The sequence below is a fragment of the Macrosteles quadrilineatus genome, unplaced genomic scaffold, assembly GCF_028750875.1.
Source record: "Macrosteles quadrilineatus isolate MER2022 unplaced genomic scaffold, UCM_ALF_1.0 Scaffold_8__2_contigs__length_117827958, whole genome shotgun sequence".
In the NCBI taxonomy this organism is placed as follows: domain Eukaryota; kingdom Metazoa; phylum Arthropoda; class Insecta; order Hemiptera; family Cicadellidae; genus Macrosteles; species Macrosteles quadrilineatus.
Window position 1 is genome coordinate 63,844,597 of NW_026542601.1, and position 20,864 is coordinate 63,865,460.

General features: G+C 31.5%; 1 protein-coding gene across 1 annotated transcript in view; it reads right to left on the reverse strand.

Annotated features, from left to right (window-relative positions):
* Positions 1 to 12,991: 12,991 nt before the first annotated feature.
* Positions 12,992 to 20,864, reverse strand: part of LOC129000434 (chromosome-associated kinesin KIF4A-like) — a 73,832-nt gene continuing 65,959 nt past the window's right edge. The window contains exons 19-20 of the mRNA XM_054427398.1: positions 13,725 to 13,853; positions 12,992 to 13,077 (exon numbers count right to left, since the gene is read on the reverse strand). Of these exons, the coding sequence (XP_054283373.1) occupies positions 12,992 to 13,077; positions 13,725 to 13,853 (215 nt within the window). The remainder of the gene's footprint in view (positions 13,078 to 13,724; positions 13,854 to 20,864) is intronic.

The window sequence follows — 20,864 nt, forward strand, 5'->3', positions numbered from 1 at the left end:
AAAACAAATGAAGGAAAATATATGAATAAGTTTTCTAATATAAAATTTTCTTCTAAATAAATGTGGTGTATGCTTGATTTAATTGTTGATAAAATATTTGTTATAATAATATTTGCCTTATCTTTAGTGTTTATTTTTTTTTTAAATTTACAGAAAATAAAAAATGATGTGTTTGTGTTTATTTTTAGATTTACTTATTATTTTTGTTTTATTTATATTAATCATTAGTGTAGTGTTGATTGTGCTTAATCGACATAGTTTATGTTTATGTTAACATGGTTTATGTTTATGTTAACATCATTTATGTTTATGTTAACATCATTTATGTTTATGTTAACATATTTTTTCTTTTAATAAATGGATAACATAACTGTCGACAAGGCTAAGAAGTTAGATGAATTGAAAAAAAAATTAATAAAAGAATTTAAAAATCAAATTAAAATTGATGAAAATTATGAGCAAATTAAACAAAAAGCATATGAACCAATAACATCTGCAATTGGTAAAGTAGAAAATAAAATTGGTGATGTTTTAAATGAAAATAAAAATTTAATGGATTTAGTACCTATTGTTAATCAATTTGCTAATATGTCAATACCACAATCTGAAGAAGAATTTATGTTACCTTCAAGTACTCCATTAACAAGTCAAGTAGACCAATAAGAGAACAAATTATTGAAGAAGAATCAACATTTATAGATCCAAATATTGTTTCACCTCAAATATTAAATAAAATCATTGGTCCAATTGCACAAAAATATTTACCTAGAGCAAAAGATGATAAATTTGGTTTGTATTGGGATAAACATAAAAAATCATTTATGATTGGTGATAAAATAACAGTAATTGATAATGATGATTTACTTGTTAATGGTAAAACATATACTGGCACTCAAGGTTTATGGAGATTATTGACATATAAAGACAAACCAGATGATAATTTATATAGTCAAGATGATTTAAATAATTACTCAAAAATTTTATGGGAAACAGATTCAATTTATAAAAATAATGATCCAAGTACTAGAAAACCAAAATCAAGTAAAGGTAATAAATATATGAATTTGATTAAATTTATTTGGGATTCTAAAGGAAATATTGAAGGATCTGGTATTAGAAAATATACAGAAAATAAAATTGAATACAGATATATTGATGATTTAAACAAATTGGAAAGTATAATCAATTATATATATGCTCAAGAAAAAGCTGGAAATAATAACTTTATCAATGAAAAAAGGGCTATTAAGGATTTTATTTCAAACAAATTAGATGAATTAATTGAAAAACCTGATGGTATAAAATATTTAAAAAGAATATTACCAACTATAACATCACCAATTATAGGTTCAGGATTATTAAATGATTTTATAAATAATTTACCATTTGAATTGCATGTACCTGGTTTTCAATATCTAGGACCTGGAACTAAGCTACAAAAAAGATTAAAAAGAGGTGATCCTGGAATAAATGATTTAGATAAAGCTGCTAAAGAACATGATATATTTTATAGAGATCATAAAGATACAGAATCTAGAAATGATATTGCTGATAAAATATTACAAGATAAAGCATGGGATATAGCAACATCTAGTGATCATGATATAGGTGAAAGATTAGTTGCTTTACCAACATCAGGTGCTATGTGGTTAAAAAGAAAATTTGGAATGGGGTTAGAAATAGGATTAAAATTTTGACCTATATAAATGGAGAAAGTTAAGGTAAATTTAACTGATTATCAAAAATCTAAAATTAAATCTGCTTTTAAGAAAAATAAAAATTTGACTATACAATTTGAAATAGATCAATTTAAAAATGGTAATGATGTATTATTATTAACTAAAAGACAATTGAATAAATTAGAAAAACATAAAAAATTAAATACTGGATTAAGACTTGAATTTTCTTATAATCAACTTAAACAAATAAAAGATGGTGGTTTATTAAATGAAATATTAAATATTGCTGATTATATTCCTGGCATAAATAGTTTAACACCAAAAGTTAGAAGAGGAGCTAAAGTAGTAAAAGACAATGTTATTCCAAAATTTGGAGAATTTATAAATTGGTTAGATCAAGAATTAGCTAATGTAAAAGGATCTGGATTAGATGAAAAAACATTAAAATATGTTAAGAAAAAATTTCAACCCATTGACTTTAGCTGATTTAGAAAAATTATGTCAAAATATTAAGAATTTTAGAGGTGTTTTTATGAGAGATATGCTTCCAAAAACTGTTAATAAATTTGAATGTGGTGTAGTCAATTTAGATTCTTTTTCTGGTAATGGAACTCATTGGATATGTTATTATAAAAAAGATAAAATTAAATATTACTTTGATTCTTATGGAAAAATTGTTAATAAACCTTTTAAGGAAATTGTTAAATATTTAGGAAAAGACAATATATTTTTTAATGATTCACAAATTCAAAATTATAATGATCCACCTATATGTGGTCATTTGTGTGTTTTTGTATTAAATGAGTTGAATAAAAATATAAGATTTGATAACATAATCAATAAATTAATTCTTAATAAATATGGATTCATTAAATATATTTGATCTATTTGGTAGACAGAAAAAAGATTTAATTGAAGTAAAAAATGATTATATTAATTCAAAATTAAATTCCATTTTTAATGATATTAATAAGGATTTAAAAAAACCATATTAAGAAAACTAATAATTTGGTTAATGCTATTAGTCTATCCAAAAATTATTTAAGTATTAATTCTAGAAGGATTGTTAATGTAAAACCAAGCATTAACGACTATGATGTTGTCATAAAATCTGAGTTAAATGAAGTTTTAAATTCTATTATTAAGGTTGGTAATGATCATTCAAAAACTAAACAGGATTTAAATGAATTGGTTAATTCATTATTTAATCTAAAAATGTATGTTGAAGATTTAGAAAAACAACTTGAAGATAAACTTGCTGAAAAAATAAGATTAGTAACTGCTGGATTAGCACAAATATTAGAAGATAAACTTAATACAGAAAACCAAGAAGATCAATAATTTTTACTATATAAATGGAGTTTATTTACTGTCTTAAATGTAAACAAAAAACCAATTCTAAAGACATTCAAACAATAAAATTAAAAAATAAAAATATGGTTAAAGCAAAATGTTGTATATGTAATTCAAAGAAAAGTAGTTTTACAAAAATTTCCTCCTAATAAATGGCTCTATATAATTCATTTGATTATTTCATTATCAGAAACCAATTTCTATTAACCAATGAAGATTGGGATATTATTTCAGAAAAATATGAATTGAATGATGAGATGATTAGATTGTTTCAAAATAAATTGAATTGGGAAAAAATTGCTAAATATCAAATTTTGAATGAAAAGATTATTACTGAATACATAAATTATCAGTTAAAAGATCATATTGATTTGATTTGTAAATACCAAACATTATCTCAAAACTTTATTGAAGAATACAAATATATGTTGGATTGGGAATTACTTATTGAAAACCAAAACTTATCTGCTAAATTTATTGTTGATAATGTTAAAGAAATTCAATATTTTAAAGATAAAAATGATTATGATACTGTTGATTAAACATTTTTCAGTTGATTAAATAGATTTCAGTTGATTAAAATTCAAAATTAATAAAATTTTACTTGTTTTAAAAAACCTTTTTCTTTCCATATTTTTTCATAAATTTTTCCTTAATAAATGGCTAATACTTATGAAATTGAAAGAGCTGAATATAAAAATTTTTATCCTTTATCTAAACTACATTTGAATGAACCAAACAAAAAAACTGAATTTAATATTGATTTTGGTGATGGATTTTGTTCATCTAAGTTTCAATTTTATATTTCAGGATCATTAAAAAAATCTGATGATAAAGACTATAGTGCTACAGATAATGTAAAGTTGATTAATAATTTTATACCGTTCTTATTTTCAAAAATTGAAATTAGAAAACATAATAAATTAATTGAGGAAATTGAATATCCTGGACAATTGAGTACAATAAAAGGTACTGTTACTTATTCAAAAACAGAAGCAGTATCCAACATTTGTAATGGATTTCAATCAGATTTCAAAAAAACATTTGAAGCTGTGGGTAATCTATCACATTTTGGATTAGGTTTCTTTGAAAATGTTAATGTTCCAATATACAAAGGAGGATTCAATATATGTTTTGTTAGATCTGAAGATAATGATGCTATTTTTAGATGGAAAACTAAAAAAGTTTATGGAACTTTTGATGATACTACATTACCAGGTGTTGGAAAAGTAATTATTGATGACTTTTTCATTAGAGTTCCAATAATTGAGTATAAAACTACAAGTAAAATTCAATATATTAATGAAATAACTAAAAAAGAAAAAATACTATTTCACTTTAATCATTGGCAATGTATTGAACAAAAGACAATAACTGGAAAAACAGTTAGTTTTGATATAACAAATATTTATCGAAACATCTATAATCCAAAATTTATAATAATTGGTTTTCAAAAAGGTAGAACTAATGATCAATTATATGACACTTCAAAATTTGATAGTATGTATATTAAAAATATTAGAGTAAAATTAAATGGTCACTATTATCCTGATGAATTAATAAATCTAGATATAAATAATGGAAAATTTAGAATTGTATATCAAATGTATCAAGATTATAAAAAGGTTTATTATAACAATAGTGAAATGTATTATGATCCAACAGAATTCATTGAAAATAGACCATTGTATGTGATTGATACTACAAAAACTACTGTAAATATTTCAGGATCGAAAAATGATATAATAATAAATATGGATTTTGATTATGATATAACTGTTGCTAGTAAAACTAATTGCTATGTAGTTGTTGTGTCTGAAAGATTATTAGAGTATAATATAATTAAAAATGATATAACTGAAATCAAATAAAATTGTTATAAAACCACCATTTATTTACTACTTTTTGACATATTTTTCAAAATATTATTATATTTTATGAATAATGAGACTACTATTGTTAATTTAAAATTTGTTTCATAAAAAAATATTAATAAATAAAAATTTTTGATTTTCAAGGTCACAGGAAATGAATATTTTAAATTTTATTATTTAATAAATTTGTACTTACCTTATAGATATATCATACCAAATTTCATGTAAATATCTTAAAAAACAAAAAAGTTATTAAGATTTTAGTTTAAGGGTAGTTCACCCTAAATTGGAAAATTTTAGTAAAAACATTAATTTTTAACATAATTATTCATAATTTTTAAGTTTAAGAATTTTTTGATAATTTTTTCAGTAAAATAGTTTAATAAAAACATACATTAGTTCACTTTTCTTTGATTTAGTTCAGTAAAAGTGCACATTTTCCAACTAATCAGTAAAACACTTGAACAAAATATGATTCCGATAAAACCACTTTAGATAAAATAGTTCACTTTTAGAGAACATTTTCTTTAAAAGATAAAAAATAGTCCACTTTTAGTGAACTGTTTCTTTAAAAACATTTTGTTTTGTAGTCAATTTTATGGAAAATATAGACATATTCATGAAAATTTCATCAAAATTATATACTTTTTCTAGAAAAATATGAATATGTTATAAATTGACCTAAAAGGGTAAAAAATATAGCATATTGTATAAAAAAATAGGAAAATTCATTTAATTTTTGAGTGGCTCCTTTTTTGGCCCAGAAGTGACATGAATATATCTACTTATATATATATATATATACGTCCGTAAACGCGATAACTTGAGTAATTTTTGTCCGATTTTGATGAAATTTGGTTTAAAGGTGTAAAGTGGGATAAACTTGAATGAGTTGCGAACCAGCACGATCGGACCATGGGAACGGGGCTTTACGGGGGGTTTTATGGGGTAAAAATTGGTTTTTCTCACTTTTGACCCTCAAAACACAAAATTTCCCGATTTCTCTTTAGACCATTTTAAAGAGCTTAAAAAAACAAATAATTTAGTATGTAAAAGTATTTTTGTTCGATTGTTAGTAACGGAGAAAATTAAAAAAATTGTAAATTTAAAATTCCCATGTTATTCTTATGGAGAATATTGTCAAATGTTGTAGTTTGCTTGTTTATGGATATATTTTGATCAAACTTGGCAAATTTATTTATTTTGTACTAAGCTATTAATACTTTACTCAAAAACACACTTTATTAGTTTCCTTGTAGCAGCAAACCTAGGTACTCGTTAAACCTAATGTTATTAAAATATATTTAACTGAAAATCAATTCAGACAAATGGAAATTCGCTTAGTCGGCAGGTTTGCTACGGCGGGGGTAGGGGGGTATATATATATAGACTTATGTATATATACATATATATATATACGTCCATGAACGCGATAACTTGAGTAATTTTTGTCCGATTTTGATGAAATTTGGTTTAAAGGTGTAAAGCGGGATAAACTTGAATGAGTTCGCGAACCAGCACGATCGGACCATGGGAACGGGGCTTAACGGGGGGTTTTATGGGGTAAAAATTGGTTTTTCTCACTTTTGACCCTCAAAATACAAAATTTCCCGATTTCTCTTTAGACCATTTTAAAGAGCTTAAAAAAACAAATAATTTAGTATGTAAAAGTATTTTTGTTCGATTGTTAGTAACGGAGAAAATTAAAAAAATTGTAAATTTAAAATTCCCATGTTATTCTTATGGAGAATATTGTCAAATGTTGTAGTTTGCTTGTTTATGGATATATTTTGATCAAACTTGGCAAATTTATTTATTTTGTACTAAGCTATTAATACTTTACTCAAAAACACACTTTATTAGTTTCCTTGTAGCAGCAAACCTAGGTACTCGTTAAACCTAATGTTATTAAAATATATTTAACTGAAAATCAATTCAGACAAATGGAAATTCGCTTAGTCGGCAGGTTTGCTACGGCGGGGGTAGGGGGGTATATATATATATAGACTTATGTATATATACATATATATATATACGTCCGTGAACGCGATAACTTGAGTAATTTTTGTCCGATTTTGATGAAATTTGGTTTAAAGGTGTAAAGCGGGATAAACTTGAATGAGTTCGCGAACCAGCACGATCGGACCATGGGAACGGGGCTTAACGGGGGGTTTTATGGGGTAAAAATTGGTTTTTCTCACTTTTGACCCTCAAAATACAAAATTTCCTGATTTCTCTTTAGACCATTTTAAAGAGCTTAAAAAAACAAATAATTTAGTATGTAAAAGTATTTTTGTTCGATTGTTAGTAACGGAGAAAATTAAAAAAATTGTAAATTTAAAATTCCCATGTTATTCTTATGGAGAATATTGTCAAATGTTGTAGTTTGCTTGTTTATGGATATATTTTGATCAAACTTGGCAAATTTATTTATTTTGTACTAAGATATTAATACTTTACTCAAAAACACACTTTATTAGTTTCCTTGTAGCAGCAAACCTAGGTACTCGTTAAACCTAATGTTATTAAAATATATTTAACTGAAAATCAATTCAGACAAATGGAAATTAGCTTAGTTGACAGGTTTGCTGCGGCGGGGGTATTTTACACCATCCGTTCAAATTCATATATGTATATGAATTTTCCTTTATATTCATAATATACAATTTATATTCATATATTAATTGGCTGGTCATCAGTGTTACAAAAAATTTTCGGTAAAACTAAAAATACAATGTAAATGGAGTTTAATGATGTATATAAAACATTCCAACTCTCAAAATTGTCAATTACACACAGTGAAGTTAGGAGCACTGTTTGAGGCAAACATAGTATTTTTATAATTTTACCGATTTTAAGCATACCGTACCACGTTTTTTAACACTTAAATTACTAAAGACAGCACAAGTTGAACTTAAATGTATTAGTGTAGCATACTGTTTGAAAGCTTATAAAATGGCACAGTTTTTTATGTAACTTGACACTTTCTCGTATACAGGGTGTAAAAAAGTGCAATAGACCAACGATTTTATAAGTTTCAAAAAACATAGTAATTTTTTACTTTGACACAATTTTAAATGTTGTTTTATTCCCTAAACCTCAAAACAATTGTTTTTTTCTTGTTGGAAATTTAATGTAGAACATGTTCATGGTATCAGTTGCTTTGATATGTGTAGTAGTGGGCGAGAAATTGTATCTTTAAGTTTCAACACAAGAGTATTTTATGAAAAGTGAAATAAATTTATTTTGAAGCCAATTTTGAGAGTTGGAATGTTTTATATACATCATTGTAGAATGTCGGTAGCGTGTAGAGTGGATTGTATTATTTGTTGCATAAGCGGAGTTTGATTCTTAAAATTAGAACACTGAGATACAATTGACAAATGGTTTTAATATTAACAAATAAACTTTGAGTAATTTTACAGAGCTACAAAAGAAATTAACATTACAAAAGAGAGAGAGGGATCTCCATTTCTTGATGTTTTGTTTTCAACTAACAAAATTACTATTAATTTAGTTCATTGTTAAATCACATATAGTTTTAAACATTAAAACAAGTTAAATTCAATGCCATCTGTATTTATTTTTAGATAAAAAAAGCATTATTGTAACAAAGTTAATTATACTGAATATTACAGAACAATTATAAACTCCATTTACATTGTACTTTTACCAAAAAATTTTTGTAACACTGATGACCAGCCACCCTGTATATATATATATATCCAGGGTTCCCCACGTAAGGTGTCTCAAATTGATTACAGAAAAACAGCTTTAAGTACAAGAATGAAATAAAATTATTTCCCACTAAATCAACCCCAAGGTATAACGTAAAAATATTTTATATAACATTACGAGAATGAAAGCTAGGCTCGGCTTGATTTTATCTGACTTGGACCTTAGTCACTGAAGTTTTTAGACTATACTCAGCTCGGCTTGACAATCAATAATTTAGTTTCTATAATTTACTTATGTATACCAATCTCATTGAACTTTCTATTTATCGATTCAGGGTGTACCAAAAACTGAGGGTCACTAGTTTGAATTTTGGAATAAATCAGTCCTGGGTCTAGGTTTTACTATGAGATCCAAAGAAATAGCTTATTTTTAATTGAGCGGAGCGAGCGAAGCTCTTATATGTCGACTCTTATGCATTTCGTAATACGCTAACTCCTCCTAGACGGCTAAATCAATCGTTTTCAAATTTTGCATGGTGATAAAGACCATATCGGTGAGTGCCAACATCTATATGGCGTTAAAAAAGTCTCTCAGGAATCTGCCCCACTGGGTCTCAAAGTTTCAATGTAATCCTTATGGAAGCAGTATTTGACACATAAACAAAGATATCAGCTGTTGACTTTTGAATGCAGTAGTTAAAGAAATAGCTGATAGCATTATTCCACAGATATTAGAACAGAAATGGTATGGATCATAAATATAATCAAATGACGACACTAGCTTGAGGTCCGTGACGTAGGAAGTGGTGAAGGAAGTAGTAAAGGTGAGCAGTCTAGAGTGTGGAAACTGTTTATGACGATTAGATTTAGGAATCTGCATTCCTAAAATTTTATGGGATGGGAGGAAAATAGGTCCGCAACGTGGGAAATGGTGAAGGAAGTAGTTTAGGCGAGCTGTCCGGAGTGTGGGAACTGTTTATGACGATTAGATTAAGGTACCTGCAATCCTAAAATGGTATTGGAAGGGAAGGAAACAGGTCCGCGAAGTAGGAAGTGGTGAAGGAGGTAGTAAAGGCGAGCTGTTCGGGGTATGGGATCTGCTGATGACCATTAGATTAATCCTTTGATGCTATGGGACGGAAGGGAAAAAGGTCCATGATGTAGGAAGTGGTGAAGGAAGTAGTAAAGGCAAGCAGTCCGGACTGTGGGAACTATTTGTGACGATTAGATTAAGATATCTACAATCCTAAAATGCTATGGGAAGGGAGGAAAACAGGTCTGCGATGTAGGAAGTAGTCAAGGTGAGCTGTCCGGAGTGTGGAAACTGTTTATAACGATTAGATTAAGGTATCTGCAATCCTAAAATGCTATGGAAAGGGAGGGAAACAGGTCCGTGACGTAGGAAATGGTGAAGGAAGTAGTAAAGGCGAGTTGTTCGGAGTGTGGGATCTGTTTATGACCAATAGATTAAGGTATTTGCAATCCAATAATGCTCATGGAAGGGAGGTAAACAGGTCCGTCAAATAGGAGGTGGTGAAGGAAGTTGTAAAGGCGAGCAGTCTGGAGTGTGGGAACTTTTTATGACGATTAGATTAAGGTATCTGCAATCCTAAAATGCTATGGGAAGGGAGGGAAACAGGTCCGTGACGTAGGAAGTTGTGAAGGAAGTAGTAAATGCAAGCAGTCAGGATTGTGGAAACTGTTTATGACGATTAGATTAAGGGATTTACAACCCTGAAATGCTATGGGAAGCGAGGGAAACAGGTCCGAGACGTAGGCAGTGGTGAAGGAAGCAGTCAAGGCTAGCTTTCCGGAGTGTGGGAACTGTTTATGACAATTAGATTAAGGTATCTGCAATCCTAAAATGCTATGGAAAGGGAGGGAAATAGGTCTGTGACGTAGGAAATGGTGAAGGAAGTAGTAAAGGCGAGTTGTTTTATGACCTATAGATTAAGGTATTTGCAATCCAATAATGCTAAGGGAAGGGAGGTAAACAGGTCCGTGACGTAGGAGGTGGTGAAGGAACTTGTAAAGGCGAGCAGTCAGGAGTGTGGGAACTGTTTATGACGATTAGATTAAGGGATCTGCAATCCTAAAATGCTATGGAAAGCGAGGGAAACAGGTCCGAGACGTAGGAAGTGGTGAAGGAAGTAGTCAAGGCTAGCTGTCCGGAGTGTGGGAATTGTTTATGGCAATTAGATTAAGGTATCTACAATCTCAAAATTCTATGGGAAGAGAGGGAAACAGGTCCGCAATGTAAGAAGAGGTGAAGGAAGTAGGTAGGTGGACAGTGTGGAGTGTGGGAACTGGAAACCGTTTGTAGCAGTTAGATTAATGTATCTGCAATTCTGAAATGTTATGAGAAGGGATGGAAGCATGCCCACGACATAGAAAATTGTGAAAGAATTAGTAAAGGCTAGCAGTGTGGAGTGTGGGGAATGATTGTGGCAATTAAATTTATGTTTTTAAAATACTAAAATGCTATGGAAAGTGATTAAAACAGGTCCACGATGTAGGAAGTGGCTTAGGAAGTAGTAAAGTATGAGCATAATGTGAGAACCATCTGTGGCAGTTAGATTAATGTATCTTCAATCCTAAAATGGTATGAGCAGAGAAGGAAACAGGCCCCACGACGTAGGAAGTGGTGAAGGAAGTAGTGAAGGCTGGCAGCGCAGAGTGGGGGAACCGTTTGTGCAGTTAGATAAATGTATCTAATACTTAAATGCTATGAGAAGGGAAGGAAACAGCTCTATGACGTAGGAAATGGTGAAGGAAGTAGTAAGGCCTGCAGTGCAGAGTGTGGCAACTGTCTTTGGCAATTACATTAATGTATCTGCAATCTTAAAATGCTATGGGAAGAGAGGGAAACAGGTCCACGACATAGGAGGTGGTGAAGGTAAAGGCTGGCATTTCAAAGTGGGGGAACCGTTTGGGCAGTTAGATAAATGTATCTAATACTTAAAAGCTATAAGAAGGGAAGGAAACAGGTCTACGACGGAGGAAATGGTGAAGGAAGTAGTAAGGCTTGCAGTGCAGAGTGTGGGAACTGTCTTTGGCAGTTACATTAACGTATCTGCAATCTTAAAATGCTATGGGAAGAGAGGGAAACAGGTCCATGATGAAGGGGGTGGTGAAGGAAGTAGTAAAGGTGAGCAGTGTTGAGTGTGGGAATGGATTAATGTATCTGCAATGCTAAAATGCTACGGGAAGAGACTGTAGACTGTAGGTTAAAATGATTACGAAGCATGAATCGATACATATTTTAGATACATGCAATCGTTTACAATAGAATTTTACAACTGAGGTGACAACAGCTGATTTTTACTCCATAGAGGCAAAAACAGATTTTTACTCTCTAAAGAGTAAAAATACTACTTTAGACCCGCAACGCATGCATTAAAAACGACTGTTTTTACTGCAGTATGACAAAAACAATATAATATGAACCCTTGATGACTCCGCTCTATTTTGTGGATGCTTCTGCGCCATTCTGCTAGTAATGGAAATACGCTAATAACAGAAATTCATGGGAGTGAAAGTTAAGGTAGACACAAGAGAAACAATCGGAATCTAAAGTACAAATATTTACTGGATATCCACTCAAGTGTTTTCCCCAAGAGTAAAAAAGTACAAAAAATTAGACAAGTTGATATCAGACTGTACAGTTTCCAATGCATCACAGAATATTGTACAATATGGAGGCAACAAAACATAGTTAAGTATTTCGTTATACAATTATTACTAACAATAACAAAGCACAAGAGTAGAATTGCATATAATTTCAAAAATAAATAAGAAATAAGCTTATATACAATGAAAATAAAAATACATTTATACACAAATATCAACTTATAACCTTAAAATACTTGAGGTTTAAGGCATAGGTTTTAAATTGCAATAAATTTACAATTGAATTTGAAATTTGTGTACATTAGAGTTTTTGTACACAATAAAAATGATAAACTAACTATAAATTACACAGACATAAGCTAATAAATCTCATTGCGGCATAGAAAAATAGCATTACATTAGCTAAATAGTAAAACCAAAAAGAGCACAAAAATTACACCATCAAATACCACTGTAGAAAAATCTCAGTAGTCCAAATAAATGAATGAAACATTTCAAAAAGGCCTTTGACTATACATACATTTATACTAGAATATACCGAATTTTGATAGTTAGCTTACTTTAAATAACAGTAATATAACTTGGAACATCAAATTTGGAAAATTACAAAGTTTTTAAGGCAGTATTGAGTACAAAATTAGCAGCTTGTTTCTTAGAATTTGGATGAATCACATTTTTCTTTTACAAAACTAACCATTTAGAACTACTTCACTTATAAGAAAATACTATCAGAATAGTTCCAGTCCTATATTTTACACTCGTTACAATGCCCTCTGTATCATAGCCTGCGTCGTGTGTTTGGCTGTTGAGATTTAACAGGAGATGACAGTCCCAGCTGACTGCTAAGCTGTGTGACAGCCTTACCTAGAATAACAATAAGGATCCTTTTAGACACAGAAGTGTAATATACATTGTGAAAGCTAGGACTAAAAAATGTAACCTGAGTCATGAATGTTATCAGTCGACAGTATGTAACATACAAATAAACTTAGACTACATCACAGATGTAAGATGGAGACAATGTATACATGACAAATATCAGTTGAATAACAATGTAAGTTGCTTAAAAGCAATAAAATCACTAGTAGCGAAGAACAATAATTATTCAACAGAATTAAGAGGATGCTTTCGGAGACCATTTTAATAGCAATTTTAAAATTAGCAAATGATTTCTATAGGCATATTGTTAACAAGTAAAGGAAGTGTATTATACAATTTGAGTCCTATAACTTTAGAGAATTTGCTGCTTTAGTCAATCTACAATAGAGAATTTCAACTGCACGCTTAAAACTTGTGCCATGGCTATGTACATTTTGCCATTCCAACAAGAATTCAGATTTACTTCCGAACCAGTAGAACATATAACATATAAACTGAAGACCGTTAATATTTTTTCATAAAATTAAACCTTACGGGCTCTGTATTGTCAGCAGAAGCTTCCATACCAATAAAACATCATGTACTCCAGCTGAATTTCCCCATAAACATATGCCATACAGTAAACTACTTGCCTAGTGATGAGACAGCAGACAACGCCTCGTGTTTGTCCTCTATGTTGACCAGCCGCTCTAGAGCCATGATCCTACTTCTTAAACTGTCAACCTCCTGCTCTATACAAGGTTTCTTGTTGTTTTGTGGAACTGGACATAAAAATGAATAAGATTGAAATCATAGGAGACAGAATGCAAGTGGGTAATAACATGCAAAACTGTATATTACACAAGCCTATCTATGACAATTCCTTGAATGAATTGGATAAAAAACATGTTTGTTTGAAATTGCATATGCATTTACAGTATTTGACGATTCTCGGCAGGGACTCTACTAGAGGTTATGGTTGGAGGCGAACCAGAGGTCCTGCCCAATTGATTTCGGTTATTTATGAACCTAAAAACATCACTTTTAAATGCTAGATTTGTGGATTTAAAAATTCCTACAAGAGGTATGCGAGTCTGTGTTATGCACTATTTGATCCATCTCCAGCTATTTTGATAACCTTGTGGTCATTTACAGTGCTTGTGGAGACTTCATCCTTGTTTCCCGCAATCACTGTGACATTGTATATTTTCAATCCCACCATCTTCGCAGACACTTTCTGTGTTCGCTATAACATTACGAGAATGAAAGCTAGGCTCGGCTTGATTTTATCTGACTTAGACCTTAGTCACTGAAGTTTTTAGACTATACTCAGCTCGGCTTGACAATCTATAATTTAGTTTCTATAATTTACTTATGTATACTAATCTCATGGGAGTGTTGCACGACGTCCAAGTGCCACGACGTCCAATAATATTTTTCCAGTGCCACAACGTCCAAAACATAATTTTTGAGTTGTTGCACGACGTCCAAGTGCCACGACGTCCAAAAGTACAGTAACTGCCAAAAATATAGTCTTTCTACAAGCTTTGGACGTCGTGGCACTTGGACGTCGTGAAACAGCGCACTGTAGGATTGTAAAGAAGTATAATTTGCACCACGTCCAAAGCCTCTGCCAGTTGCACGACGTCCAAGTGCCACGACGTCCAATCAATATTTGACTGTTGCACGACGTCCAAGTGCCACGACGTCCAAAGTGCCTGCACACAGTGAACACTGTTTGCCGACCTCAGTGCATACAGTTCGCATTGCAATTATTGAAGGCAACTAGGCCTAGTCAACTGTTTGAAAGTTGTCAACCGCTTCGTCTTCGATTAATGTTTAAATTATTCAATATTCAATGGTTCTAATTGAACTAATTATTGCATTAGCTTAAATTTGTTATATGTAAAATAAATACTATGTCACCGTAAAATGTAATGATGCAGTATTTCTGTTGTTATGATTGCATAATTGATTTCTACAAAATAGAGCTATGTCATAGAAACGAAATAAATAAATGACTACACTATTCACTATATTGCATGATTAATACAATAAATTAATCACCAGCTCTAAAGTAAATATGGTAGGTTTAATGTGAGTAGTGGTAGAATTCTAAGTACTGCAGTAGAATTGAATTGTCATACTATATCAATTGGTAGCAAATTTACTCGTTAGATAAAATGTATGCACAGTTTCATAACAGCTGTAAGACTTCCCATTTAAGTACCGGTATCGTTGAAATTGTATAACTTTCATTGAACAGAAATGAGATAAGTAGATATTGATACACAGAATGATACATATGAAGTTTCATACACTTATATTATGACGAATTCAAAAAAGGTTTATCCGTCAAATGTGCTAAATATTATGTAAACTATTATAAGTAAATAATAGTTTAAATACTTATAAGCTATAATGATGTTACTACAATGGTCAAAAATGTTTCCTGTGAAACATGTATTTTTTAACTAAAAGAAGGTTTTCTTTTAGTACAAACCTTGCTCTATTAGTGCATACGAAAAATAATTTCACTATTTTACGAGATCAATGTTTGACAACAAATGGTTGAAGCAGATATTCAGAGAGTGTCTCCAGCTGATGCAGTAATAAAAACGTATTTTAGCCATAGCACAGACAATATATAATACTATAATAGTAATATATCTATCTATCTATACTATTTTAAAGAAGAGGTGGTGTGTGTGTGTGTGTGTGTGTGTGTTTGTATTCACCGAATAGTGGCATCCTTCACAGGCACACGGCCGTACTGTGGCACCTTCAAAAATTGTGGCACCTTTTTCAGGGTGCCACAGCTAATTCGATCATTTTTTAGGTTTTCCAGCATTATTACGTCGTTTAAACATCACATGCCACAATTGAGTATTTTTGAACTCGTTGATGTGAGTTTAAGTAGCGCAGGTACACACCGAATTGTGGAACACGAAACCATACAGGTAGCTAGCGCGCCTCGCGCCGTCCGCCGGAATTATAACTTTCCTAATGCTACGTTGCCAATTCTCGCGCCAGCCTACACTCGAAATAGTGGCACCATGCCACAATTCAGTATATATCAACAGTGTGTGGACAGGATGCCACTTAATGAGCTGTAGAGCTTGAGCAGTGTGTAGAACAGTGCAACAAGCAACTAATAAACTAATAATACTACACTGCCACGTACTATAAAACAATTTAAGTACCATAAATAATATACTTTTGCTCCGAGTGGTGAACAATGTTTTACATTACAAATAATTTGTGTAGTAAATAATAATTTAAATTGCTGTACCTAACCCGCCATGTTAAACTTCCCTATCCCAAGCGTGATGTATACAACTTCCTTACTTCTCGAGTGATGTAAAGTATCAAAAACTCACTCGGTGATGTAAAGAAACCCATTTAAATAACATTGAGTGCTTAACTTAAAAAATATAACTCTATGGAGCCTACGATGTTCAACGCTAGAAATCAGCTGTGCGCTTGAATGTTATTATTATGCTTTAAAGTATTTTCCTACCTAACCTAGCTTTTGTTAGTAAAAGAACGTTACTGATAGAAGATGAGTGAAATGGATAATGAAAAATATTGTACGTAAACCCATGTTTATTGTCGGGTCAGGTAAAATCTTGTACGTTACACGTTACGCAAGAGCGTGCTGTTTACATCACTTAGGTCACAGAAAACGTACTACTATAACCACTTGCAGTTATATACAAAGTACATGCAAAAAATTGTCCATAAGAATAACATTGGAAGTTAGTATGCAGGTTTGCTGCCACGGAAATGTAAAAATGGGGGATTTTAGGTCATAATCAAGTAGATCTCTACTAAATGAAGCCACATACCAATTATTATTAAGATATGCTGAGTAATAAGCTAGATATACAATTTTATTTTTTCCCCATAAGGATAACATGGGGACCATGTTCTGTGTTTTCCGCCTTCAATATCTTGGTAACCAATGGTCATAGAGCAATGATTCAAAACACCAAATTGTTTGATTTTTTGAGCTGAATTCAATGGTTTAAATTAAAATTCAATTATATTACTCTGAAAAGAGTCATTTTTAATTTAATGAATAGATGTCACACATGGCGGCCATCTTGGATTTACGACGTCATAAAAACCAAACCCCGCAATTTTAGGGTAAACACCCGGTACTACACCATTATGTGACATATAATAAAGAGATTCCACATAGTCACACATTCCCTTCACAAAAAATCCCACGGAATACAGTTTGCCCCCCGACTATAACGTACACATGCATAAGCCATCAGCGGTAGCACCAGTAGCCTCAATGAATATATAAACACTTGTGTTAAGGTTTAAATACAGTAGTCAATGTTATTACTGAATTTGATACTATACATATTGTTACTAATATATGAAATGGAGAAAAACGTTACCTTAAAAATACAAAATTTCCCAATTTATATCCAGACCTTTTTAAATAGCTTAGAAAACAAATAATTTAGTAGATCAAAGTGTTTTTGTACGGTTATTGGTAACAGGACAAATTCAAAAATTGTAAATTTAAAATTCCCTTGTTATTCATATAAAGAATATTGTAAAATGTTGTAGTTTGCTTGTTTATGGATATATTTTGATCAAACTTGGCAAATTTATTCAAACAATTACAAAACTATTTGGATCATGAACGGTACTCTAGTTTTCCCAAGGTAGGACACGTGAATTGGAACTTTTGCGTTACAGGCACAATAACAGTAAGAATGAAACAAACGTACAGATATATACACAAGACTCGTTTCGGCTATCTTATTATATACAACGTAGAAATAACCAAACACTTCATGAGTCTACGCAATGTACAGACAAAACAGTAAAGACTTTATAATCTTATAACTAACTATCTGCCCATGCTTCGCAACGGGGTGAGAATCTTTGGGTCTCTAATTCCACCGTAAAAAATAGTATATTTCGTACCTAGGGCCTAAAGTGAGGTTTTGCCGACTCGATATCGGGTTTTAAGTTTGGGACGAAGTCGAGAACAAAGGAAACGATCAAGAGCTGCAAACCCATTTTGGCTCGTGGTACGAGCGGTTTTTTTTACCCAAGTATGTTTTGCAATATAACGTCCCTCTTATTTATGTGAAATATTTTGAGGAATCAGCAAAATCAAAAATAACAATAAATAGTTGTCTAGGCAGCTGTGACAAAAAACAAGTCTATTGCAATGCCATGGATACAGCTTGTGCATTTAAAATACATTTATGTTTTAAGTAAATAGGCGAACAAGTGATTTTGCGGCCCTATGGATGTAAACCCCTGCTCGGTCCCCATATGACGATGACAGCTGGCATGGCCAGCAAAACGTAACTTTCAGCCACCAATATAAACCAGCTAAATGTATGTAAAACAGCTAAAAACATCATAGTGAGGTGAAAAATTCGTTACGCATACTTTTACATTACCATGAATTAATTATATGCATACAGAAAAAACGGAGTCATACTTATTGCGTATTTTAATGTAAACTAGTGGCTTGTAGGGACATAGTCCCTAAAAAGCTACGGAAAAGGAATTATTGTTGGAATATTTAAACAAACTAAGAATCAAATTATCTATATGTCAGGATAGGCCTAGATATCCCACTACAACATATCTTTTGTGCAAAAAAAAACAAAAACAGTTTGTTGTTTGTCTTTGTTTGCTGTTGTTGAGAACGTTATGTTCAATAGAGAATTTGAATGATTCCTGAGTTTAACTGCTAAAGGCAGCAAACATGTTTAAGAATAAATATTGGTTTATTAAGGTAGCTTTGGTTTTTTGGTTAATGCTGATAACAAGGCTTCCCCGATTGAAATACAGTATTGGAAATTGTCTTCGTCAAATAAGAAAAGGCAAAAAATTGTGTGTTGAGATACCCTACCCAGTTATTATTTCTAAGTCTATGCTCATTTTGTAAAGGTTTAACAAAATTATTCTTAAGTAAAGGCATCCCATTGACAGAACTTGGACCTAAATTTGTTTGTGATCAACATTAAAAAACCACTATTAGCCTAGTGTAAGTATGTGGTGTTAATCCTCCTAAAGGTGCGATTGATTTACATATTCTACCAAAAAAGGGCCTAGTCAACGTCTAATTACCAACTATTTTGCGGCTAGTTAGGGTTCCATTACCCAGTTATCGAAACTAATCACGACATAAATATTTTTGGTTCGTTTAAATACCTGTACGAACCTACTTCATCTCTATTCCCAAATTGTTTTCTAAGAGTAACCGTTGAGGTTATTCCACTTCATACAAAATATTGATTAAACACTACAATAAATCTCAAATATAAATGTTAGTAAATTAAAAAAAAAATTGGAATAAATCTTTTACATATGTTTTGAAATAAAAACAAAGAAGACCTTCTTTTAATCTTGAATCGTTTCTTAAATCTTGAAAACAATTTATTTCAACTTTGACATAACTAAAAAGTCTTGATTATTAAAGGTAACGTTATCCCTTTATATAGTTGGTTTTATATAGTATACATTACATTGCAGAATTGACTGGCAAATGAGTAATCCAAATGTAAGCTTACTTGCTAATGATAAAATCACGATCAGCTGGGTTGAAGTAAACAAAAATCAGCAGTAAATGCCTTCTAATGCTATTCTTATGGAGAACATTGTATGTTATATCTAATTTTGTGTTAAGATTTTGGGAATTTCACTGTTTTTCCCGCCGTCACGGGATAAAGACCTTTAATTTGAGCCCTGTCTTGTCGTTCTACGACTTCCCAGTCGCCCACAATTTTGACGCAAAGAATCGGCTTACGTAATTAATATATAGATTCCCATGAAACTGATAATTTACCCAGCACATTAAGGCCTTTATTCCAAGTATCTCAGTTCGTAAACCATACATACAATGTGACGATAAAATATCAACAAAATAGCATGTAGTTTTATGTAATCCTCACGACATTTCATTTGGTCCATTGACTTTAAATCCAATAATTGTAAAAATTATTGGAGCTTTGAAAAAAACTTCATATAAAATCCTTACACTAATAAAAGACGACGTCATGAGCGCGGGAAATGAGCTACAGCGGCTAGGGCATAGCCACATGAATACAGAACGGAATGAAGGAACTAGAACGGAGAACTGGCAACAGCGCACGCGAGAAGTAGGGGGGGGCGCACACACCGCTCAAGCACTACAACGCATTAGTGGCATCCTCTCCACACACTGTTGATATATACCGATTTGTGGCATGGTGCCACAATTTAAAAACTGGAATGTTAGATGTTAAAATGGAGTGTTCATTAAAAATATCGATGCAGACATGTTTCTACCACCTTCCTTCATCCACTGGTGGCCGCAGGTTGAAAGATGCCACAATTAGGTGTTTGCGAGTATTCGGTAAAACCCCGTATTGGTGTGTCTGTGTGTTTGTATGAGATAGCCTAATCTCAAAAAGTACTGACCGACTGGGCTCAAATTGCACGCAAATGAAGCTACAGCTCCGAGGATACATATTATACAACTATTCCCTCTTCGTTATTGTCCTAGGGCTCTGCCCCGTGGGCTTTCAAAAATTTGAGGTGAGAGATTTTAAAATATTGATTGATGGTATCCATAGTAACAAGAGCAAACCTACATAATTTAAAAATGTAAACAACCAGAACTAATTGTCAAATGAATTTTGATTTCACAATTCCACACAGCTGGTTCAAACATATTAAATAATGCACGAATATCAGAACAGAGAGGGTAAGGATTATAAATTTAAAATAACTAGTGTACATGTTGCTCGAAATCGAGCAATTGCAAA